The sequence below is a fragment of the Mustela nivalis genome (assembly GCF_964662115.1).
Source record: "Mustela nivalis genome assembly, chromosome: 4".
Classification (NCBI taxonomy): Eukaryota; Metazoa; Chordata; class Mammalia; order Carnivora; family Mustelidae; genus Mustela; species Mustela nivalis.
Genome location: NC_139023.1, coordinates 144,622,223 through 144,647,316, shown reverse-complemented (window position 1 = coordinate 144,647,316; position 25,094 = coordinate 144,622,223). Strand labels below are relative to the sequence as shown.

Genomic DNA, 25,094 nt, shown 5'->3' with positions numbered 1-25,094 from the left:
GTGAATAGTGGGACATCTGGAAGGCTTCCGAGTCTTAGGTAAGTGGCAAATGTGATTAAGCCGGGACACAAATGCACAGTATTTTCTTAATACATGTTTTTTGTTTTGTCAACACGGCCATCAGTCACCCTCTGGCAGTCATTTTCTTCTCGATGGTACCATGTTTATAATGAAAACCAACCTCAGAAGAGATGCCTCCTGACATAAAAGAATGAGGCAATTTTGATTTGGGGATTAGAAATCAGCACTATTTATCCTTAAATCCATCTGTTTTATTTTTTAAAGGTTTATCTGAGAGAGAGCAGGAGAGAGGGAGAGAGAGAGCTTGCAGAGGGGAAGGGGTTGCGGGGAGAGAGAGAATCTCAAGCACACTCCCTGCTAAGCACAGATCCTAACACGGGGCTCAACCTCATGACCCATGAGATCATAACTTGAGCTGAAATCACAAGTCGGACTTTCAACTGACCGAGCCACCAAGACCCCCCTACATCCATCTGTTTTAAAAACGTTGACCCAGGTTTCTATGGTTGAACTTGACTACGTGATGTCCTACTAACCCCCTCCTGCCTTTTATTTATTCTGAGTGATACAAAATTTGGGGAGTTAGGGCCTCATTTAGGAGGCTTTTAGGCAGAAGAAGAAATTTAAAAGCCCTGGAAGCCATTTCTAGAAATAACGATACTTTTCTCATCTCCTCTGTTTTCCTTAACCTGTGAGTACTTCATGTATCTAAGAGAACCATGGTTTTTCATAAGTCAGTACAAACAAATGGCCACTTTTATTAACAAATGAGTGGGTAAAATCCTATGTTGCAGTCTTTCTGGAACACAATAGTGCATAAATGCACATCAACACAGAGGGCAGTCCAACACAGTGGTCACCTGGGTACTGGTGGCTTTTAGAAAGTCTCTAGCCTGAGGGAATCTGAGTTAATAGCTGTGGGGAGGGGTCAGGGCATCACGGTTATTGGACAGCTTCCTGGTGATTCTAAAGTAAGCCCGGCTGAGAAGCCAGGTCGGGTAAGAAGGGGGAGCAAGAGGACTCTGGAGGATTCTGGAGGCAGACAAAGGCCCTTGAGCGCGCTCTGCTGTTTACTCACTGTGTGAACTGGGGTAGGTTATCTGACCTCACGGAAGCAGAGTTTTCTGCCAGGGGCAGTGGGATCCCTAATAGCTACTGGGCAGGGCTGTCGTGAAGCTTACCTGAGATAAGGAGTCAGCCTATGTGCCTAATACAGTGCCTGGCGGGTAGTAGGCACCCCCACCAACAAGAGAGCCTGCTCCTTTTAAGGTTTTGATGTGTCTTCGCATCTACTTTTCTAATTTAATGTTCACCTCAGCCTTGGGAGGCAGGAGAAAAATACAGGACTGCAAGTTTGGAAGTCAGTGTGTCTGGCTGATTTAGAATTTCGTATCATTTTATTATCAAAATAATTTCATCTTCTCTCTAACCTCTACAGTGCCTCAGGGCTTGGTCCTCAGAGGGTCCTTCTCCTCTGTCTCCATACTCCTTAGTGACCTCATCCTGTCTGTGAGCCTAAAATAACCCCTATACAATGAACACTCCAGATGCACAGGGCTAGCCCTCCACTGGATGTTGAGAAGACATCTCAAACTTAACATGTTCAAAATGGGACTCTTGACCTGCCCCTACACCCTTCTCTTCCACCACCAAAATCTGTTCCTTTACCATCTTCCCTAATCCAGGAAATGGCAGTCTCATCCCTCCAGCCTCTCTGTCCAAACACCTTGAATAATTCCCCTTTCTCTCTCTCTCTAAGGCTTTATTTATTTGACAGAGAGAAAGGCAGAGGGAGAAGGAGAAGCAGGCTCCCTGCTGAGCAGAGTGCATGTGGGACTCTCAGGACCCTGGGATCAGCAGCTGAGCTGAAGGCAGACCCTCAGCCAACTGAGCCACCCAGGCACGCCTTCCCCTTCCTCTTATGAGCATATCTAGTTTATCAGGAAGCCCTCTAAGCTCTGTGATCCGAATATGCCCAGAATCCAACACCACTTCCGCCACCATGACCTTTGGCCTTAAACTGTCTGGATTAAAGCTTTGTAACTGGCCTTCCTGTTTTTCACTGCTGTACCTTTCCACCCATCCAGCCCCAGGCTTTTATTTTCAACACAGCAGCCACAGGGGTCCTTTCAGAGTGGACTTGGATCTTATCAAGAGTCTACTCAACCTTTTAATGGCTTCCCCTCTTATTCTAAGTAAAAGGTTAAGTCTTCGCACCAGCCAACAAGGCCTTAGGTGATCTCACTCACCCCACTCCCATTATCTGGTACCACTTCTCTGCCAGCTCTCCCTCCCTCATCCCTCATTCCCCTGCTTGAACACCTGCCCCTTCCTCATCCTCCAACTGACCAAGCACAGTGTTGCCTCAGCTCCTTCGCCCTCACTGCCCCCTCCACTTGGCATCTCCTTGCCTTAAATACCCACACGGCTTTCTCACTGGGTCCTTCCGGTGTTTGATCCAACAGCCCCTTTAAGCCTAAAACTTTCCCACCTCCACGCTGGCACTCCTATTCTCCTTCCTGTATAACAAGTCTCTCTTTCCATATCACACTTACCATCACCAAATGGTTGTATGTTTAACTGTTCATCTATTTGATCCTGCTGGAAAGGAAGTTAGATAAGGGCAAGAACTTTTCTGTACTTTGTTCACTGCTGTAGCCCCATGGCGCCTGGAACAGGGTCTGGCATACAGTCGGCACTAAATAAACACTTGGTGAGTGAATGAATGGATCAGGGAGATTGTGTTTTAAAAGCATTTTTTTCATCAGCACCAGTGCATCCTCTTTGGTTTTGCACTCACTGTCAGTGCAAAAAGGTGGGTTTTTTTTTTTAATTAATATTTAGAAAATTTGCTCTAGCAATATGAAAGTCCTAGTGCTAGAGGAGACTAGTTGTAATACAGAGAGCAGTAGTAGTACACAGAGCAGACATGCAGCCAAGGCAGCTCTGGGAAGTGTCACAGCTACACTATCATGACCGCACTCGGCTTCAGAAGAGGTGACTTTCCAAATGAGCTGGCTTCTGGGGACCCAGGGATCTGAGTTGTGTCCAATTTTACATCTCCTCTTGCCCCCACGGTAACTTGTCAAAAACCTACCCAGTAGCCCGTGGCTTTAAAAAGTGGGCAGCTAACTTTAATTTCTGCCTGCAGTTGTGTGGACGGGGCTGTAGAGGGGGACAGGGAGGCAGTGGACTCCCCCTCGCTTAGCTGTGGGCTCGTTTATTCTTCGCTGTAAAGAGTCATGGAGCCGGCTGTCATCAAATACATGCGAACGGGTTTATAGTGTCTGGTTCAATTAAGGGAACTTCTGGGGAGAGATGGGACCAAATAAATAATTGGAGAGAGGCAGCTCTGAAATGACAACCGTTATTCACGGGTCTCTGTTTGCGAGTGGAGATGGAGAGATACGAACTTCAAGTGAATGAGATCTCCTGGGTGAGAGTCTTCACTTCAAACACAGTAAACAACTGTTGTTCTGTGATGCACATTTTAGTACTGCTACGGGCAAACTTTCTAAATATTAATAATAATAATAAAGACCGAACCCCTCTGCAACTGACAGCGAGTGCGGAGCTGGCGGGAAGCACTGGGAGACAAGCCCTTGTCAGCTCTCCGCGATGCGGCAGAGGCTTCATCAGAAAGGACCACCCCGCAAACATCACACTGTGCGCCCCTCGCTTCTTGTGGCGCTTCCCTTTCAGCAGCAAGGGCTGTATGTGACTTTGGGTGCTTTACTGATGACTAATGTGTAAAACTGATCTCTGTAGAGCCACTTCTAACTACAGTGGGATGGTTTTTATTTTGAAATAAACACGAAACTCTGGAAATACCAGTTTGCACTAGCTGAATACCACCAAGAATTGACATTTGAAGCACTCGGGATGAGGATTTCGTACATAGTTTGAGATGCCACAGCGAGCCCAGCTCAGGGGCAGGGAAGCTGGCACGGGGAAACACTGCCTCCTCTTGATCCTGCCCCATCCCTGAGGCTGAACGAGTGGCACAGCTAACACACCCCTCTCAGATATTTCTAGAAGCCTGGGTGGTATGATGGAAAGGACTTGGTCTTTGCTGTCAGTGACCTGGGTTTAAATTCTAACCATGCCAACTACCAGCTATGTGGTCAGATGATCTAGCCCTAATACTCCCAGTTTCCACACCTGCTCAAAATGAGGTTAAAATAATTGTCTCAAAAGGCAGTTGGAGGTGTGAGTGAAGCAGTGTTTGTCGATTACCTGGTACGGCACCTGGCATAGATGCTGGTGATTTGGGTTATGATTCTGGTTAAAAATAGCATTATGAGACAGTATTGTGGGGCTCAGATTTAGTGCTTTGCAGGACTGAAATCATCCAGGGTGAGGTGTGAAGCATTCCTAAAACTTTTGAGAATGGTGACTGCTGAGGACAACCATGGGAACTGAAACCTTGTCGCTAGAGTGCTGCCAGAACTCCCCACGCCTTCACCTGTCTCTAACTTCTGCTTATGGGTCTGTTTCGGTTGCTGTCCCTTTCAGAGTGCTGACTTCTGGAAAGCAATGATTTTATCTTGTGTTTCTTTTCTTTCTTTTTTAACTTTTTTAAAAAATTAAATTAATTTATTTATTTGACAGAGATCACAAGCAGGCAGAGAGGCAGTCAGAGAGAGAGAGAGGAAGGGAAGCAGGCTCTCTGCCGAGGAGAGAGCCCGATGTGGGGCTCGATCCCAGGACCCCGAGATCATGACCTGAGCCAAAGTCAGAGGCTTAACCCACTGAGCCACTCAGGTGCCCCTTATTTTGTTTTTTAAAAAGGTTTATTTCTGAGAGAGATAGAAAGAGCGAGCACATGATTGGGGGGAGGGGCAGAGGGAGAGAGACAAGCAGACTCCCCGCTGAGCAGGGAGCCTGATGCTGGGCTCCATCCCAGGACCCTGAGATCCTGACCTGAGCTGAAATCAAGAGGTGGAGGCTTCATCCACTGAGTCACCCAGTTACCCCTCTTTCCTTTCTTTTTAAAAAAATCTTTCTACAGTATCAATTACACTGTAATATTTTTTGGGAAAAACCATATCTATTTCCTTTCATGAAGGGACTTATATAAGGATAACTTTCAAATTACCAGGCATGCTGAAATTATTTTAAATACGCTTAAACTTTACTCTCAGCTTAAAAAAGAAAGCTTCACTTCTGGAGTGACTTCTAGGGATGATAGGCAGGCACTAAGTGAATGGCTTTCCTTTGATCAGGTTATGCCTTGTGAAATACTGGCATACTTCCACATCCAAATGCTGTGGTTTAACCACATTGATGCAAAGGGAACTCAAAAGACCTTTGAAGTTCAGGCACAAATATAGATATAGATTAGAAAAACAGGAGCAAGTTTTTATCCTTCCTAGACACAACCACAGAATCACATATCGAAGCCATGGAAAGAGGAGGTGAGTGATTCCGAGAAATTGGAGTCCAAGCCTACTGAGTTGTTTCAAAATTTTATTGTTTATCTTTTTATGCTACTTTGTAGTATGTCACGAGCATCTACATCCTCAGTATCTCCTTTTGGGTAATAATGAGACAAAAAGTATCCACATCATGGCCAGACTTAAGTTAGGAAAAAACAAGAAACAAAAACACCACCACCCAAAACCAACCAAGCCAAGCTGAGGCAGACTAGTTTCCACGATCATAAAAAAGCACCTACACAAGACTTGCCTGAATGCTGTGCTGGGACAAAAGCTTCCCGAAAGACCTGGGAGGGTGAGCCAGCTACTGTGGAAACCAGAGGTGATTCTGGATGCACGTATTATTGTGGCTCTAAAATTTCAGGTGCATAATCCTGTTTTTTTTGGTATGTTTCAAAAATCAGACTCCAGGGTCTTATTCTTAAAAATTCTGATTCAGGGGCGCCCGGGTGGCTCAGTGGGTTAAAGCCTCTGCCTTCAGCTCAGGTCATGATCCCAGGGTCCTGGGAGCATTGGGCTCTCTGGTAAGCGGAGAGCCTACTTCCCCCCGCTCTCTGCCTGCCTCTCTGTGATCTCTGTCAAATAAATAAATAAAGTTAAAAAAAAAAATTCTCAATCAGATGAGGTCCAGTAATCTTTTTTTTTTTTTTTTTCCTTAGAGGAAGTGATTTGCCATAAATTAGAGGGTCACCTTTGGGGAAATGTTGATCTTAAGGTACCCCTCTGAAGGGTCAAGATTCTAAAGCTGAATACCTTTTTAAAATCAGAGAATTGCTGAATGTTAGAATGAGAAGGGCCCCAGAGAGCATCTAGCCTAAATTTTCATAGCTGGTGAACCAGAGGACTGATACTAGAGCACAAGACTTCCTGAAGAACCCCCATTACAGCTCTGCACGGGGTTAAAAGCTAGCCTGGTCTAAGTTCTGGCCCTGCCCCCTGGGTCACATGACTTGGGCAGGTTGCTTATCACTTAGAAACCTCACTTTCCTTATCTGAGCTGATTGCAGGAGTGATGTGAGCTGGTGTGTGTAAAGGACTGTTGGGAGGTGACCTACACCCCGAGGTGGGGGGTGTCAGGCATAAGTTTCAGTCTTTCCAGCAGATAAGGTGTAGTGGCCAAAGAAAGAATTTAAGGTAGGTGAAGGTGAGCCACACCCACACAAGCCGGCCATCGAGTTTGAATGAAAAAGCAAGCTGCCACGCTTACTGGCTTACTGGTATTTGTAACTGAACATATATTAGTCATGTGCAAAAATAGTTTACACAACTTATCCAGTCAACTCAAAGCCCTAGCTCTGACCTTTCAAGTGCTCTCATTAACCCCTTGCATGTGGTCTCTCAAAGCACACACAGCAACATTCCAAGCAGGATTCTGTGACCCTTAGAGTCAGCCTCGGGCAACCACAGGGACTCCTCGGGGCAGCAGGGCCCCAAACCAGGTAGGGATGAGCCTCCAGCACAGCCCCAAGGATCTCAGATTCAAGTCACTGGGTTTGCTAGATTCTATGTAGCAAGTAGGAAGTGTCTCTATAATTTTCAGGCAGTCTACTGATCAGCGAGAGTCCATTTATTACATACAAAGTAACAAGTCGGCAATTTCATCAATAACAACCTATTTCAGAATTCATTAGGCTGATCAGCAAAATCTCTGGTTGACAGAGATACAGATAACACAAGCATTTGTTGGAGCTGCCTCTGGAGTATTCCCTTTCTGATAAAATAGTAGCTGAACACTTGGGTGAGTATTTTCCATTAGAGCCACTGGCCATCCCTGGTGCTGAACTTTAACTACTACATACATATATGATGCCACACTGTGAACACAAAAGTATTTTCAAGTAAATGGCTTCAAGCACAATGTTTGCCTATTAACTACCCAATTATGGTTAACTATTAGCATTATTCCTACTACTATTGAAAACATGATGACTAGAGACACAATTGAAAAATAAATTTAAAAAGTATAGAAACTCTGTAATATAAGAGGTATTAATAAAATCTAAAATCTAAATGTATTAATAAAATCTAAATATTACCTGGAATCAGGAATTTTTCTGAGTTTTAATTTAGCTCTGGTTCCTCCCTGGTATCAGGAATTTGAGCTAAAGTTCTATTTAAAAAAAAAAGACAGTAGAAGCTAAAGTCTATATGGTAACTATCCGAGGAAGAGGATAAAATCTCACCAAGCAGGTATAAGGTAATACTTCTCAGACCTTGGATTATGACCCATTAATGAGTTGCAGATCAACTTAATGGGTTTTATCCACCACTTGGATAGAATACGGAACACAACACATACAGTAAGAGTGGATGTTATTTTGTAAAGCAGCGCATACAGGCTCACAGTGTACAATGTGTTTCTGGGGGTTGCAGTTAAAAACGTTTGACAGTCTATGGCATAGAAAGTGTGAAGGAGGAGGATGGGAGTTTTGGGCACTGATCTTCCGGATGAATATCTCCTGGTGTATCTCTAAGATTTATGGTACTTGAGGGTCAGGGTAACAAAACCAAAACCCAAAGAGGTTTTATCATCCTTAATTTTAGACTTGCTGCCTGGAACCTGGGAACTTCCAACTTTTTTATTACGTAAGTCTAGATATGCTAGTCATGATTTTCAGAGACCAAATTCAGAACCAAAAACTCAAAACAAAATAGTCCCCAAACCTCTGAAGAACAGAAGTGTACCAGTTAGAGAACTCATGTTTTTTTCTTTCTTTATATGGATCGGAAAATGGTATAAAATACTGGATACTCCTGCACTTTTTTTTCAGCATAGTAGTAAAATCCATTTTGTCTATAATTTCAGTGGCATCTTTAAGAATCTGTCAAACGGCAGAGGTCCCAAACTGCCTTTCCTTACACAACTGCAATTCCAGTGGCAAACCGCAGGACAGAAATATATTTAGGGCTCTGGCCCACACACAAACTTCTATTTTTTGTCTCTACTCTGGATTTCAGTTTCCATTTTAACAGTTCATTGTCATACAGCTAAAAAAGAGTGCAGACAGTGATGCCTCATGAAAGGTAAGGGCTGACTCATCAAGATTCACTTTAAATAGAAAATAGAATATAACTTTTTTTGGGCTATTATGTCTTGAAATCTTTATTTCTTATTTATTTTTAAGTTTTTATTTAAATTCAATTTAGTTTACATATAGTCTATTATTAGTTTCAGGGGTAGAATTTACTGATTCATCAATTGCATAGAACACCCAGTCCTCATTACATCAAGTGCCCTCCTTAATGCCCATCACGTGCTACCCCATCTCCCCACCTACCTTCCCTCTGGCAATGCTCAATTTTCTCCCAAGAGTTAAGAGTCTCTTATGGTTTGCCTCTGTCTCTGTTTTACACTGTTGGTAGTAATGCAAACTGAAGCAACCACCTAGAAGAGAGTGTGGAGTTTCCTGAAAAAGTTAAAAATAGAACTGTCCTACGACCCAGCAACGGCCTACTAGGTATTCATCCAAAGGCCACAAACATAGTGATTCAAAGCAGCACATGTACCCTGATGTTTACAGCAGCAACGTCCACAATAGCCAAACCGTGGAATAAGTCCAGATGTCCACTGACAGATGAATGGATAAGGAAGATGTGGTACATGTACACACACACACACACACACACACACACACACACACACACACAGGAATATTACTCAGCCATCAAAAAGAATGAAATCTTGCCATTTGCAATGACGTGGATGGAACTACAGGGTACTATGCTAAGCAAAGTAACTGAGTCAGAGAAAGACTAATACCATATGTGGAATTTAAAAAACAAAACAGATGAATATTGGGGAAGGGCAGAATATAGCTTTTTGTTACTAAAGATAAGGTAGAAGGAATGAGTGCCAGTTTATGCCTGGGCATAAACTCGTGCTTATGGGAACAATTATAGATATTAAGTATTTTTAAACTGTTTTATAAGTAGCAATGTCATCAAAAGTGATTTTCTTTTTTAAACAATTAACAACATATTTCAAATGCACACTGAGATTGCATATTTACAATATTTGGAATCAGGATAGTACTTTTTGGTCTTCAAAGTGCTTTCATATCTTATTATCCAATACAATTCTAGAAGTTAGGAGGCAGGGACTCCAGTCTCTATTAGTTATACGATCTGGGATGTCTGTAAAATTTTTCCAGGCTTTTATTTCTTTGTAGGCAAAATAAGACCATTACTGACCTGCTGATATTCAAGGTTTTGAGGTTAGGTGATTTAATGAGCTCAATGCTTTAAAAAGTGCTTCCCATTTGTGGGGCAGTTTTATTGAGACAACAGTCACTTTATGCCAAATAGAGTCACAGATAAGCTTTAAGGGAAAAGAACTACAAAAATGCAAACTTTCCTATTTCAATCCCATTTCCCCTTGAGAAAATAACGTGTGTGTTATTAAATGATCTTTCCAGCCCAACTTAGGAACAGGTAGTCCTGTCTCATTCTCAAACAGCTTCCAAGTAAAACTGCAATAAGATCCTTTGCAGATTCTGTTTCTCTGGTGAAACTCTTCAGAATATGAAGTATTTTTAAAACTTTTTTGGGAGAGGCAAGAGCTGTATTTCCTTTCGTGTAATACTGTAACATTATTTACATAACTATTTATGAACTTTTTTCTCTTTCACACCCTGCAGGGAAACTGTTATCTTTTTTTTTTTTAAGATTTTTTTTAATTTATTTGACAGAGAGAGAGAGATCACAAGTAGGCAGAGAGGCAGGCAGAGAGAGAGGAGGAAGGAGGCTCCCTGCCGAGCAGAGAGCCCGATGCGCGAGTTGATCCCAGAACCCTGAGATCATGACCTGAGCCAAAGGCAGAGGCTTAATCCACTGAGCCATCCAGGCGCCCCAGGAAACTGTTATCTTAAAGAACAGAAATATCATTCACAGAGCACAGACTTAAGCCTGGGAGGAATGTCATGTGTCATCTAGTCCGTCTTCTCATTTCACAGATGAGGAAACTGAGGCCCATAGCAATTACGTGATTTGTTTCAGCTTTCGGTGAGAGAACTGAAAGTTGAATCCAGACTAGAATTAGGAATATGTCTTTCCACTCTTTGCAGAGTCCCACACCTTAGCAAAAAGTTATATTCCTTTTGCTTGGTGCACGGTTTCTTGTCACAGTTCAGCTATGTAGCCGCAATCATGGCCTCATAACGAAGGGTAAATAACGTGAGGGAATACCTGCCTTGATTCATCTTTGTGTGTGGCGTCTACAAATGCTAAGACATACAGTGGACTTGTAATAAGTATTAATCATGATACTCTAAAATTTCCATGGCATTCTTCCAACTCAGAAATGTTTTTGGAAAGAAGACACGACTGAGAATCTCACGACCGACTGCCAATAGTCAGCTGACACGCCATAAGAGTGTGCGCTTTCATTTTGCTATTTAAAAACATGACAAATGAACATAATCATAAACTTAAGGACTTCACACACCCTGAAACATTCTCTTTCATGGTGTTGTAAGAATGCTTTTGTACACATCCTGGAACTCCAGATAAGCAAAGTGATTTGAATACTCAAGAGAAAAAGGTAAATAAAATAAAAGTAGAATACTAATTCCATAGAGTGCCTGGGATCGAATTTCTTTCTTGATGAGATCTCTTGACTGACCGTGCACTGAGCCATTGTTAACCAGGGTGCAGGCTGTTCTTCCATCTCTGCTACGTACAAAATCTTGTCATTATGATGACACAGACTATCACTATACAAATATCGGCATCAAACTAGAGAAGACTTTGGGAGAGTTCATGGCTTTTACGGCAAGCCACAGCAAGTGATGCTGTCTTGACAAAATACAAAATTACCTCCAACCCTGAGCCGAAGCTCGAGGAGAGCAGCAAACAAGCCTTGTAGTATTGTTTTAGATGAAGCACAGCGATAGCTCTGTGCTTCCTTCAGGCCTCCTCTTTCTTCCTGAACGAACTCCAGGGAATGGCATCATGTCAGGCTTTCCAGATGGATTATGTGAAGCCATAGCTCAATGTCATTTTCAATAGGAAGCCTCATAATTAAAGGTCAAATAGTCACTTCATCTGCAATCAATCAATAGAAAAAGTACTAATACGAAGAACTAATCAATCAATGGCAAATGCACTAATAAAAGCAATGAATCAAATTTAGCATCTGTGTAGATGCAAGTATACTGGAGAGATGGAGACAGGGCAAAAGCAAGAACAATAAAATAAACTGAAGTGTGTGTATAAGAGAATATTCAGAAAGCTTCTCAAGCGAGAGTTTTCATCTTTGGTTCATTAGTTACCTGGGTACCACTTGGCCTACAATGATTGATTCTTAAATACAAATAGTGTATATAAGACTGAATGGTATTTCGTAAGGCTTACTTAATGTATTCTATCGGAGGTGTTATATCTGTTTATCGTGTGCGTACAAAATCATTAAAAGAAATATTTTGATAGTGATCTCAAGAAGGGATAGATGCTTTTTCTAAATGCCAATTAGATATATTATAATCCATATAATTCATCTTTGTGTGAGAAGTGAGAGATAGTATAACTCAGTGATATGATCTGAAATACGTTCCCTGCTTTCTGGAATCTGATGTTCTTTCATTTCCATGCAGACAAGAGCTCCCTTAGGGTAATTACTGGCCTGTAGCTCAGGTGACTATCATGGCACATCCTCTATATCAGTGATGTCAGGTCACTAGGAGAGGGGAGCACGCAATGCATTTTGTGAAAATGGATGCAGTGAAATTATAGGGCTTACCAAGTCCATTCTAGCAATGTTGAGCCAAACTCCCCTTGCTACAGGAAGGAAGTAAGGGCGCTGCTGGAACAGGACTACCCATGGCACCTCACTGAGATAAGCAGCAAAGAGGTCATACTTATAAATGCTACCTGGGAGCCTGCAGGAAGGAAGCCAGGTATGATCAAGGCATGATAGACTAGTCAGGTTGGAAGTAAAATTCTCGAAACTAAGAGCTAAGGAAACTGAAGCCTGGGGATGTCTCAGTGGAAGAGTGAGGACAAGTATTTCGGTCTTGCAATTCTAAGAGTGCTCAAGGCTATCATGTTATGGAAGTAACAAAGGATTTAGACTGCATGGTTACTTAGCTACCACGCTAGTATCTCATTGGAGGATCTAAGGACCTACTTCAGGGGAGAATGCTACAGAAATAAAGTACATAAGCAGACAAAAGTCAAGTTAACTCAGCCCTTTTTAGCAAAACAGCTACTTCTGATGGGTATTCAGTGCACCCGTTTACCTGAAAATCAGGTTTCAGAAAGCACCAAGAACAGAAGAACATCACTTTGAGATTACAAAAAATGAAAGGACAAACAAGTAAAGGATCTGATGGGTAGGTGTTTTACTTAAAGAAGAGGAAAGAACACTGATGCTGCTGCAGTGCGCTTCTTGGGTTGAGTTCTTTGCTCCCCACAGCCAGCTCCAGCACAGAAGAAGATCGCAGAAAGACAAAACATCCATTTGTGTTTTCGGAAAGCAGACCCTTCGGAGTGTGTGGGGCTTAAAGCCCACGTAGCAATGCGGGAGCATATTTGGTGCTGCCATGCTCAGCATCTCCGCTGAGGACATGGGCTTATTGGATCCCTGGCTCTGGACATCTGAGGCATCAGGCAGCTCTTGCTTCTGGACTCCCTACCTTTGTAAGAGCACCTTACATTTTAGGAGACCTGGAGCATGAGCCATCGCAGCACAGTAACAGCATGGGGCGGGGGAAATGCAAGATGACTTTTTTGAAGTCAAAAATTAAACCACACCTATTACATGAAAATCCAGAGGACAAGCGGTCAGGGGACTGGACCCCGGAAATGTAACACAGTTGTAAGTAATAGAGTTAATAATAACTGATAACAACAGCTGGGTGGGTCACAGAATTAAGTCCGTAGCAGTCTACACCCAGTGCAACGATTGCACACATTCTGCCGTGTGCTGGCTACCTATTACGTGTAAGTATTGTGCTAGGTACTTAACAAATTTTGTTTTAAATCTTAATAAACTTCATAAAGTGAGGATTATGCTGCCCCATTTTACAGATGAGAAAGCTAAGGTTCAGGGGAGGTGAAGTGATTTGTCCAGAGTCACAAAGTCAGGATTGGAATGTGGATTCCAAAGCTCTCTCAACTTCAGTTTGATGATACTATGAAGAAAGCCTAATGGAAATACTGCAAGGTATGGATATTCAGTACAGTTAACCCTTGAACAACATGGGTTTGAACTACATGAGTCCGCTTATACGTGGATCTTTTTTTTTTTATCAACCCTGTACAGGACTGTAAATGTGTTTTCTCTTCCTTATGATTTTCTTTATAACATTTTCTTTTCTCTAACTGACTTTATTATAAGAACAAGGTATATACGTGTAACATACAAAATAGGTGTTGGTTGACTGCTACCAGTGAGGTTTCTCATCAACAGTAGGCTATTGGTAGTTAAGTTTTTGGGGAGTCAAAAGTTATACATGGATTTTTGACTATGCGGGGGGTGGGGGATGGTGGTTCCCCTAAGGCCTCCCCCCACCCCCACATTATTCAAGGGTCAGCCGTTTATCATTTATTCAAATAAGATGGAGGCCTAGATAGCAAGTGCTCCTTAAAGAGTTTGTCCAATTTTGAAATCATTGTCCAAATTTGGCAGGACTGACAACAGATTCTATAAACAAATATGCTTAGGGTTAGTAAAAACATCATGAAACGTTTTCTAGCTTACAGACTGAACTTCTTTAACATGAACAGATAGAACAATGTCGTGATTTTTCATTCTCTTATGTCTCATGCCAAAATGTAAAGAAATTTTTAAAGCGAGTTTTTATCACAATGTGTCTACAACCCCAAGGAGTTTGTGAAGGATAAATATTTCCGGAAGGTTCCTGATTTCTTAATGACTTTTAATGACTAAAAACATGGATTCAGGTGCCTGGACAGGTTGTCAGGATAATGCCACTACACAGGATAAAGCTTAGTAGAAAACAGCAGTTTTCTTCTTGATCTACTTTTGTCTGTTAAATACACAGATATTTCAGTTTAGGTGCTAATCAGATTGAATCAATGATAGCCACATTGTGTTTCTTATTGAAATAACATTCTGAAATGAACTTTAATGTCAATATCACATTAGAGTAACAGTTTCTCTACCTTGCTCCAAGCTTCCAAAAAATAAGTTAACTTTTTCTAGCCTTTCAAAACCCAGTCTTTGCCCATTCCTTTTCAGAAGTTCCTCACCCTTCCACATCCCTGACCCTGCTTCCCCCCAGCTTTTAATGTTCACATACTACAATGAAACTCTTTTAAGAGAACTACAAACATAATTACAAATTAAGCTAAATCCTACATTATTAAATTTAGGTCTTCAAAAATTGGTTCAATCAAATAATGGTATTTAAAAGGAATGACCCATCCTCACCTCACAGATAAAGAACCTTTTGTTCTTTATCTAACAGAGTGATTGATACTCCACTCCATTTAATTCGAAGAGCTGCTTAAATTTCAAAATCGTAAGATGTAACTGTCTGAGGATAATATGCAGTTGGTTTTTAACTCTGTGAATCACTTACCCAGTGTGAGGGATTTGTGCGTAGAACAGAAAATGATTGCCACAGTGTCTGCTGGTGTGAAACCCGAATTATTCCTAGGGGCAAAAAGAGTGTTTTACAAATACTTGTATAAAAAGCCTACTTAACACATCCTAAATCAAATGCAATACCTACCTTCATGTTAACATCCTTTTGATCAATCCTGGTAACAGAAGTAATTCTATGCCCAAATGTAGAGAAGTGTCTGAATTTCTTTTTAGAGAATCATTCCTGAGTCATTTATCCATGAAGAAAAAGTCTTAAAAATGTGTGGTGGACACCACTTCTCCCCTCTTCTCATCCCCCATTTTTTTTTTAATTTATTTTTTATTTTCAGCATAACAGTATTCATTATTTTTCACCACACCCAGTGCTCCATGCAATTCGTGCCCTTTATAATACCCACCACCTAGTACCCCAAACTCCCACCCCCCACCCCTTCAAAATCCTCAGATTGTTTTTCAGAGTCCATAGTCTCTCATGGTTCACCTCCCCTTCCAATTTCCCCCAACTCCCTTCTCCTCTCTAACTCCCCATGTCCTCCATGCTATTTGTTATGCTCCACAAATAAGTGAAACCATATGATAATTGACTCTCTCTGCTTGACTTATTTCACTCAGCATAATAATCTCTTCCAGTCCCGTCCATGCTCATCCCCCATTTTTAACCTCTGGCAACCACCAAGCCATTCAAAAAAATTCATTTCAAAACGTTCTGTGTGTGGAAGGATATGTAACCTTTTGGGGCTAGCTTTTTCCCCTCGACATTATTCCCTGGACATTCATCCAAGTTGCTGTGTGTACCAATAGCTTATTCCTTTTATTGCTAAATAGCATTCCATGATACACATGTACTGTAATTTGTTTAACTATTCACCTATGGAAGGACAGCAGCACTGTATCTAGATATTGGTTGTTAAAAATAAAGTTACTCTAACAAATGTGTGGTGGAGGTCTCTGGAGATCACATAATCAGGCTGTGATGTAGGGCTTTGCAAAATCACGCAGTGAGGACCTGTGTTAGCAAAGTTACTAGGCTATCACTTGATATTAATTCCAGCAGCCAGAAAGAGTTAATGTATCTCCGTAATTGCTTCCCTCAAGAAGCAGTATAGAGAAGCAGCATACCTCTCTGGCAGCAAACACACCCTTTGCAGGAATACCTGGTATGAACAAAGATTTAGCATCACGTGTTTCAGTAAAAATTTTAAGTTTTCATTCCTTGAGCAGTTACTGTGTATCAGATACTCCTCTAAGGTCTGTAACATTTGAAGACCACTAACCCATAAGGTTGGTGATACAATACCCCTATGTACAGATGAGAAAACTGAGGCACAGAGAAGTTGTGTCACTTATCCAGGGCCCCAGAGCTAGAGAATGACAGAGCCAGGATTTAAATCAAGTGTAGCTTCTGTGCCTATGCTCTTAACTGCTATGTTCTACTACTGTTATGTAATATATTAAGCATTAAAAAAAAAATCTCACTTAGCCAAAATCCATTAAATGTTATGGGGGTCAGTACTGGTGAATTTCATATTCAGATTTTCTATTTTAGAACAAAAAGATTTAGAAAACCAGAAGCCAAAAGGGTTAGAAATGTTGTTGTTAGTGTACTTGATATGTTAGAAACTATTCCTTCCTGCAGAATCAGGATTTGAAGGTACAGTAAGTCTGTTCTTTCCTTGCCCTGAGTTAGCAAATGGAAAATGCTCTAGAACTTGACTCTATGTATACAATTGTGGATACAACAAGCAATCCAATTTTTTAAAAAAATTTATTTTTGGCATAATAGTATTCATTATTTTTTCACCACACCCAGTGCTCCATGCAATCCGTGCCCTCTATAATACCCACCACCTGGTACCCCAACTTCCCACCCACCCATCAATTCAAACCCCTCAGCCTGTTTTTTAGAGTCCATAGTCTCTCATGGTTCACCTCCCCTTCCAATTTCCCCCAACTCCTTTCTCCTCTCTAACTCCCCATGTCCTCCATCAAGCAATCCAATTTTTAAGGATCTCTAAAGAAAGTGATCCCACCACTTTCCTTAGTAACCTCATCCTCACATATAACTTTCATTAGAAGAAAAATCTTCCCTAAACAGATCCACGCATCCTGTTTTCTTTGTTATATATACTCACTGGAGGGGAGAAGGGCTTCTTCCTCCTCCTCCTCGTCCCCTGTGTTAAGAGAATATGAAAATTGTCCTTTGGTGTTCTTTCCTCTGAAAAGTCATGTGTGCTCATGCTTCCTAACTAGTCTGATCTGGTCTTTTTGGATTACAACTTCCCAGTTTTTGGTGTCTTACCAAAATTGAGAATTCTCATGGATATGTGTTACTTGAGTATAATAAGATTGGCTTACTGTTCCCACACTTTATTATCATATTTATATTGTGCTGTCACTCCTCCTCTTAAACATTGAACTACACAGCTGACATATTCCTTGATCCTTTTGTTCATCATGTAGGCATATATATATATATGATTGAGAAAGAGAAAAAAAGAGTGGGTGTGAGGGTTATGGCAGAGAATGGGGGATAATGAAGGAGCACACAGAGAACCTTCTTGAAAGAAATAACCATCAAGCTGGGCTTTAAAGGACAGGTTTAGACATGGGTGGGTGTGTATTTCAGGTAAGGGGACAGTGAGACTAAAATCTGGGGGCCAAGGGGACAGTTGGCAACGAAGAGACTCCAGGCTGACTTGGGTGCAGGGACACTGGCTTGTGACCAGGAGTGTGGACTTGACAAGACGGGCTACAGATGCTGGGAGGAAAAACCACCCAGTGTGGTGCAAGAAAGACTGTCGATGATGAGGCCAGGAAGTGGCCACTTACGCGGGAAGTGGAAAGCTGTAAGGGCCTGAGGAATCACAGAGAGGCAGCAATGCTGGTAACAGACATGAAGACAGAATTATAAGAACTCGTCAACTGTTGACGTTGCTCTGTGAAATATTCCTTCCCAGCAGCTTAAGAGCACAGGCTTTGGGGGAAGACCCACCTGAATTTCAATCCAGACCATTCTTTCACTTATACAGAAAATGGGGATAATACTGCTGGCCTCTTAGGGGTCATTGTGAGGATAAACGCCAGTGTTTGTTAAGAAGTTGGCACACTGCAAGTGTTTAACTCAAGCTAGCTGATCTTTTTATTGTTACTGTTACTTTGAGAGAGGAGAAAGAATTAAAGAGAAATGAGAAGCTTCCAGCACATAGACTTAAGAGGAGCACTAGGGTGTTAATGGAAATAGGGAAGGAAAGAGGCGGCCCAACGGGGTCTGGGCAGGAGGCCAAGGAGCGAACAGAATTTGTATTAGAGGGTACCGTTTTTTCAAGAAATCTGGTACAGAGAAGGAAAAGGTCCTGGGAATCTGAACATGACCATGCAGAGAGAGTGAAGACCCAGTGGGTAGAAACAACTGATGAAACCAGGTCCTTAGAGAGGTCCCAGAGGCGCAGGCTGTGGGATTAGCCTGAGAGGGCTTATTTCCTTCCAGAAGAAGACAGGGTGAGTGAAAAATATGGAAAAGTTTCAGGTAGAGAATGGGAAAGGAGAGGCAATTTATGTCAAAGATTTTACTTGCTTTTTTTTTTTTAATTTTTTTTTTTTTTAAGATTTTATTTATTTGACAGACAGAGGTCACAAGTAGGCAGAGAGGCAGGCAGAGAGAGAGGGGGAAGCAGGCTCCCTGCTGAGCAGAGAGCCTAATGTGGTGCTCGATCCCAGGACCCGAGCCAAAGGCAGAGGCTTTAACCCACTGAGCCACCCAGGAGCCCCTTTTATAAAGATTTTATTTATTTATCTGACAGAGATCACAAGTAGACAGAGAGACAGGCAGAGAGAGAGAGGGGGAAGCAGGCTCCCTGCTGAACAGAGAGCCCGATGCAGGGCTTGATCCCAGGACCCTGAGACTATGACCTGAGCCAAAGGCAGAGGCTTAATCCACTGAGCCAGTGAGGTGCCCCGAGATTTTACTTGCTTTGTATGGCATGAGGCACTTTGCTCATCCAGAGTTTGAGGCAAGACTCAAGCCGGGGACCCAAGAAATCGGGAAAACTTGCAAGAGGCAGATCGGGGAGTAGGAAACAGAGTCAGTTCACACTGACTAAACCCCTTCTCTAGGAATGAAGGCCCACCTGTGCTTGCGGTGTTGGTGACGCTACAAAGGCCCTTGTTTATAACCCACTGTTGCTGCCTCTGGATTATGCAGTTGCTTCGTTCCAAGAGAGTACAGCAATACACTTCTCCTTTAGTGAACTTGCTCAGCTTGCTACCGTGCTCGTAGTGCATTTCCAGTGTGTCAAAATCTCTCTGGGGGAGAAGGCTCTGATTTAATCCAGCATGGGCAGTCACGGATTAGAGCGGCACTTACAGTACGGCTGGGGAGGGTATCTGCAAGACCTGCTCCCTTGTCCCATTTCAGGCAAGGCGGCTGAAGCTAGGCCTGTGCGGGGAAGCTTCCGACCCAATCGGAGTTGGAACCCTGCCCTACGGGGCTACTGACACAGGGGATGTCGGTGGGGAGGGAGTATCCGCCCATAAAAATGGATTGCTTGAGGTTGAAAACAATATCCTCCCTAAACACTCCATCAGGAGAGAAAGAGCCTGCCCCCTACCCCGGGCCATGGGGAAAGCCAACAAAGCAAATGCTCTCCAAAGCCTCCATCCATGTTGAGGAGGAGCAGGAAACACTGAGCCTTCTTCTCCGCAGCCTACTCCCAGTATTTCCTTCTTCTTGGAATAGCCTTAGGTACTACCACTTCCTGCCTTTTCCGGAAAGGGAACTTGAAGCACAACAAGGGCAAACAACTTCTCTAAAGTCACACATCGCCAGTCAGGAGGCTGCCCGGAACTGGAGACTAGCCTGCTTTCTGAGAAGGAAATCAAGAAAACAGAAACACCACCGCACACTTTGGTGGATGAGCGCGGCCACCTCAATCAGTAACCTTCCTTCAGCTACGTTCTGTCACGAGGCGGCCCAAGGGCAGCAAGTCAGGACAAGCCCCAGAAAAAGGAAGCATCCTGTGTATTTTATTTAAGTGGTATCGACTATAATTATTTTCAGTGATTAACGTCTCTATTGTGTCTGCTCATGCTCTTGAAAGGAATCATATTACTATTTATCTTCTAACTCTACCTTATCTCTTTTTAATATTGATTTCCTTTTTATCCTGTTTTTATAATTCTTTTGATCACTTTGGCTTCCCTTGAGATGTTTATTTCCTTTTCTTCCCAACTGGTCTTTTTATGCTCTTTCACAAAGCTTTCAATCAGTGTTTTCCACATAATATTTATCTTGCCTTTCTCTGCAGTACTCACAAAGGAAAACATGTCAGAAGGTTTTACTAGTAGAATCACAGAATGTAGAGCAGAAAAGGTCCTCTGAGAGAGTTCTGTCTAAGCCCACGGTTTTTAGAGGAGGAAACGTCCATGTGAAATACTTTCTTTTGTTAACCTTTGTACCTGTGTTTCGTCCTTACGTAATTTTAGAAGAAGCCCTCATCTGTCATTAGCTGTATGCCACTAAACAAGTTACCCAGAGTTCTGTGGCTTAGTTACCTCATGTCTGAAATGGTAAGACTTACCATTAATACTAATACCTGCCTTCCCCCTACCCTCCTTTGCTCCCTCCGATAACTCCCTCCCTCTCAGGGCTACAGTGAGCCGCGGATTGAGGCACCTGATTAAAAATGCACTGAGATAGGTGGGGCGCCTGGGTGGCTCGGTGGGTTAAAGCCTCTGCCTTCGGTTCAGGTCATGATCTCAGGGTCCTGGGATCAAGCCCCGCATTGGGCTCTCTGCTCAGTGGGGAGCCTGCTTCCCTCTTCTCTCTGCCTGCCTCTCTGCCTACTTGTGATCTCTGTCTGTCAAATAAATAAATAAAATCTAAAAAAAAAAAAAAAAAGGACTGAGATAGGGATGAAAACACCTATACAAATATTCAAAATTTGTTTTCTTCTTTTTCCCTTTCTCAGTAGTTTCTTTTGTCACTCCAGTGATACTCTGGGTTTCTATTATTCCAGTTATCAGCTTTCCAAACTGTCTTTTATGTATTTTTTAAAGCTCACAATTACTGCTTTCTTTTTCTAACCTTTTCAACATTTTATGTTAACTCTGACAGCTTCCCCAGGTTGCAGACTATGGACAGGGTACTATGGACAGCTGACTCTTGGTTTGATGAATCAACTCTCGTCTCCTAGCATCTCTGACAGTGTAACATCAAAGAGAATGTACTACAAAGCTAGAAATGCTAATTTCTTCTCTTCCATCATTAGTTTGTGCAATAATATAGCTAAATTGTTTTGGTATAACATTTGACAGTTGCTAACATTTATTGAGCACTTAGTATATGCTAGGTGTTGTGATGAGGGCTTTATGTGCATATTATTCAGTTCACCAAATGACTCTATGAGGTAGGTCCTACTACTATGTCCATTTTAGTAATGAGGTATGACAAAAGTCACAAAGTTATTAAGTAGGATTGAAACTCATGTCTGTCTGACTCTAGAATTGGAATTTTTAACCCTGACATTATTCTGCTGACAAATAAGAATGCAGAGTAGTAACTCTCAAATATGTTTTAAATACTCAAAGTCGTAGTTCACATGTCAGACACCAGAAAGCTAACACATCCGGTCAGTAAATCTAAGAAATGTTAACTAGGTAGGAGGAGTGTCGTAGGAAAGTTGAATTTTCTTGGCTGGGTCTCTCCTGCTTTATGCTAAACTTCCATCATCAGGGGTCGGAGGTATACTGTATAAAAACAAGAGACTGAGTTCCATGTGGAGATTTTTGTATCAATATCTGGACTGGTTATAGATTTAGTGAGTTGGTAAAAAGAGAGAGAGAGAGAGAGAGAGAGAGAGAAAATACAGGCCAATTTCACTAATTTTAAATAGAAAGAAACAAAAAGTAGAAAGAGAAAATGAAACTCAACAGAGTATATAAACCAGTGGGTCCTAGTTCACACTCTTGGTGTCTTTGACTAATTTGCTTGTGTGAGTAAACTTGAAGAATCCAGTTAAACACTCTCTACAGATTCCTTAACCAAAACAAGCATTTAAGAATTTTAAAAGTAATTGAAATAGTTTAGTGCAGTGGGAAAAGTGTGGGCAAATGTCAAATGGAAATGGATTTTAATTCCACGTGTACTCTTTGCCATCTGTTATTAAACTACTAGATTCTGATTTTAGGAGAGCTATTATACCAAACTACTCTAAGTACGGGTCCTCATCAGCAAAACAGCAACAAGAATGTATTGTATCCTAGTCTTTGCTGTCCGACTTTCATGAAAGAACGTACGTATGGTCCCTCACACAGTGCCTGCCGTAGAGTAGGGCTCAGTAAACATTGGTATCTTTTATTACTCCAATAAAATCCTTAGGCACAAATGATGTCTCTCATAGTGAAAAACAAAAAACAAAAATACAACCATCTTCTGAATTTTATTCAATTCAAAAATCCCTGGTTTTTAATGGACCAATGTGGGAGGAGCACGGTGACAGCCATTCCTTAGTCTGCTGTTTATTAAAGAAGGGGCATATCTGACAGCTGAACAGGTTCCAAAGGCAATAGAACTTCACAGAATAATAGGGTCTTAAGATCTCAAGGCCTTACGGAAATCCAGTCTCCTCTGCACTGAAAACTCTCACTTTCCATCCAACCAGTGGGGACACCATCTCCGCCCCAGCCCTCCTTCAGCCGTTCCAGCAGCGGCTCTTTTGTGCTTTTCAGCATGTTTTCAGCCACAGACAGGACATCTGCATCCTACCCAGTCTGACAGAATAGGACAGGACGAGTGGCTCTACTTCCGCCACAAGGACTAGCACAGCACACAAACAGCTGGGGAAAGGCACACATCTTTTCTAGGGCGACATAACAAACCATTTACGAAGAGAACTTTAAAATAGCTCTGACTCCTACACTACCCAATTAAGTCACATTTTCTCCATGTCTTAATGGCTCCAGGCTTCACTCTTCCTTTATAAATCACAACCACAAGCTAGGGAAAATTGTTCCGATTACACCAATCAATAAATTTTTATTGACTGCTTACAATCAGTCTCATGCGATGCCAAGTGCTGTAAGAGCCAAGTGCCCAATGCAAGGGCTGAACCCAACGCTGCTCTGCCACTGTTTCAGATCTCAAAAACAACCCAGGCCCCGGGCAGTCTGGGCAGCTCAGTCAGTTAACCGTCCTTCTCTTGGTTTTAGCTCAGGTCATGATCTCACCATCCTGAGATCCAGCCCCGCATCAGGGTCTGTGCTAAACGTGAAGCCTGCTTCAGATTCTCTCTCTCCCTCTGCCCCTGCCCCCCTGCTCCCATGTGCATGTGCACACACACTCTCTCTCCAAAAACAAACAAACAACAAACCAAACCAAAAAAAGCCCCAGGCCACTTCCCTCGTGGCAACTCACTGCCATCACCCAGAAATCTGGCCCAAGTCTGCCTTTCTAGTTACTGTTATTATTTTTTAATCTTTCTCTACTCCTATTGTCCCACTGTGTGTGTGTGTGTGTGTGTGTGTGTGTCCCACATTTGCATTATTTTTCCCTCCACCAAGAACCTCCTCTCTGCATCTTGTTTTGCTGGTTTGCTGAATAATTAGCCATTCTTTATAATTCCTGTCAAATCCCATCTCTTCCATGAAGCCTGGCTCTACCACTCTTTCTGGAAGTGCTTTCTTCTTTGAATTGACTACAGGTTGGCTCCCTGTCTACTGAGAGGACACTTAGTTATCAGACATATATCTACTCTATAGACTCATGCAAGGTCAAAATCATCTCTTCTTTGTGGTACTCACTGTGGTAACTTCCTCGTACTGAAGGCTTAAGTATTATCTGTTGAATGTACGATTTGGTAGAAGAAGGTGTATTAGAGGTGAGCCTTTAAGAATAGGAAAGGTGAACTAGGGCATAGAGACCAATTTAATGAGGACAGCCTAAGCAAGTAGCAGAAATGAGAATGTATGAGGTTCCTCCAGGGAACAGCAAAGATTTTACCTCAACCTGAAGCTTAGACAGGCTGAATCTAGTAGTAGTTCACTTAGCCCCCGCAAAGTGAACTTCATTCTAGGGTCCTGGAACCACTGAAGATCTCTGATAAGAGCTATTATGATGCTATTATGATAAGAGACTATTATGAGAACTTTGAGTTATTGGAAGCAGTATGAAATACATAAGAAAAATTCATTTTAGAAATGAAGATAGATACTTACAAGTTATCTACTACAATAGTCCAGGGAGAAAAGAGGCAACAAGAGCCCAAATTAGGGAAATGGCTTTGAGAGCTCAAAAGAATTACAAAGGTATTTAAAAAATATTTTAAAATATTTAAAATATAAATATTTCATATTTATATTTTTATAAATATTTTAAAAATATTTAAAATATATTTATATTTTATTTATATTTAAATATTTAAATTTATATTTTATTTATATTTAAAATATTTAAAAATGTAAATATTTTAAAAATTTTAAAAATAATGATGCAAAGGATTCTAGTCTGAGTAACTCTGTGGATGGTGATCCCACTAACAATAAAGAAATGAGAGAGGAAGAGGCAGTACTAGGGAAAAATTTTAATTCCATCTGGAGACTGATGTCTTCTGAAGACTGGTGAAGATATCTAAATGGTTAGTGATAAATAGTGCTGGAACTCAGGAAAAACACTGGAATGCAAGGTCCCGGCATGAAAATTAACAGCAGGAAGCTGACAGCTTGAGCCAGCAGAATAGCGGAGGCCACCTAAGCACACGATGTGAGCAGGTGACACAGGGCCACAGACAAACCCTTCGGGATATCTACAACCTGACGGTGGCAGGAGGAAGACGGAATGATCAGGAGACAGAGAAACACTAGATTAGCACAGTGGCACAGACGCCAAGGAAATAGCACGATTCGTCATTTAAAAAACTAACAACCACAAGAGATACCATATCACTTACCTTGTTGAAAAGAGGAAGGTTAAAAGCATAAAACTCAGCTGGATAGAAAATACTGGAAAAAAAAAAAGAGAGATTGAATCTAAATTAGGGGTATAAAAATATCTGTAGCGTATTTACCATACGCTT

The 25,094-nt window shown here is 41.9% G+C and overlaps 1 protein-coding gene and 1 long non-coding RNA gene across 8 annotated transcripts in view; one reads left to right on the top strand and one right to left on the bottom strand.

Annotated features, from left to right (window-relative positions):
* Positions 1-25,094, bottom strand: part of SLC10A7 (solute carrier family 10 member 7) — a 251,975-nt gene that overhangs the window by 15,286 nt on the left and 211,595 nt on the right. For all 6 annotated transcript variants that reach the window (XR_014311044.1, XR_014311045.1, XM_082728238.1 and 3 more), the window contains 2 exons: positions 24,969-25,020; positions 15,002-15,075 (listed from right to left, as the gene is read on the bottom strand). Coding sequence is in view for 4 of the 6 variants with exons in the window: in XM_082728238.1 (XP_082584364.1) it covers positions 15,002-15,075; positions 24,969-25,020 (126 nt within the window). In the remaining 2 variants the exon portion in view is untranslated. The remainder of the gene's footprint in view (positions 1-15,001; positions 15,076-24,968; positions 25,021-25,094) is intronic.
* Positions 18,716-25,094, top strand: part of LOC309863439 — a 92,092-nt gene continuing 85,713 nt past the window's right edge. For both annotated transcript variants that reach the window (XR_014311046.1, XR_014311047.1), the window contains exon 1: positions 18,716-20,060. This is a non-coding gene — a long non-coding RNA (uncharacterized lncRNA). The remainder of the gene's footprint in view (positions 20,061-25,094) is intronic.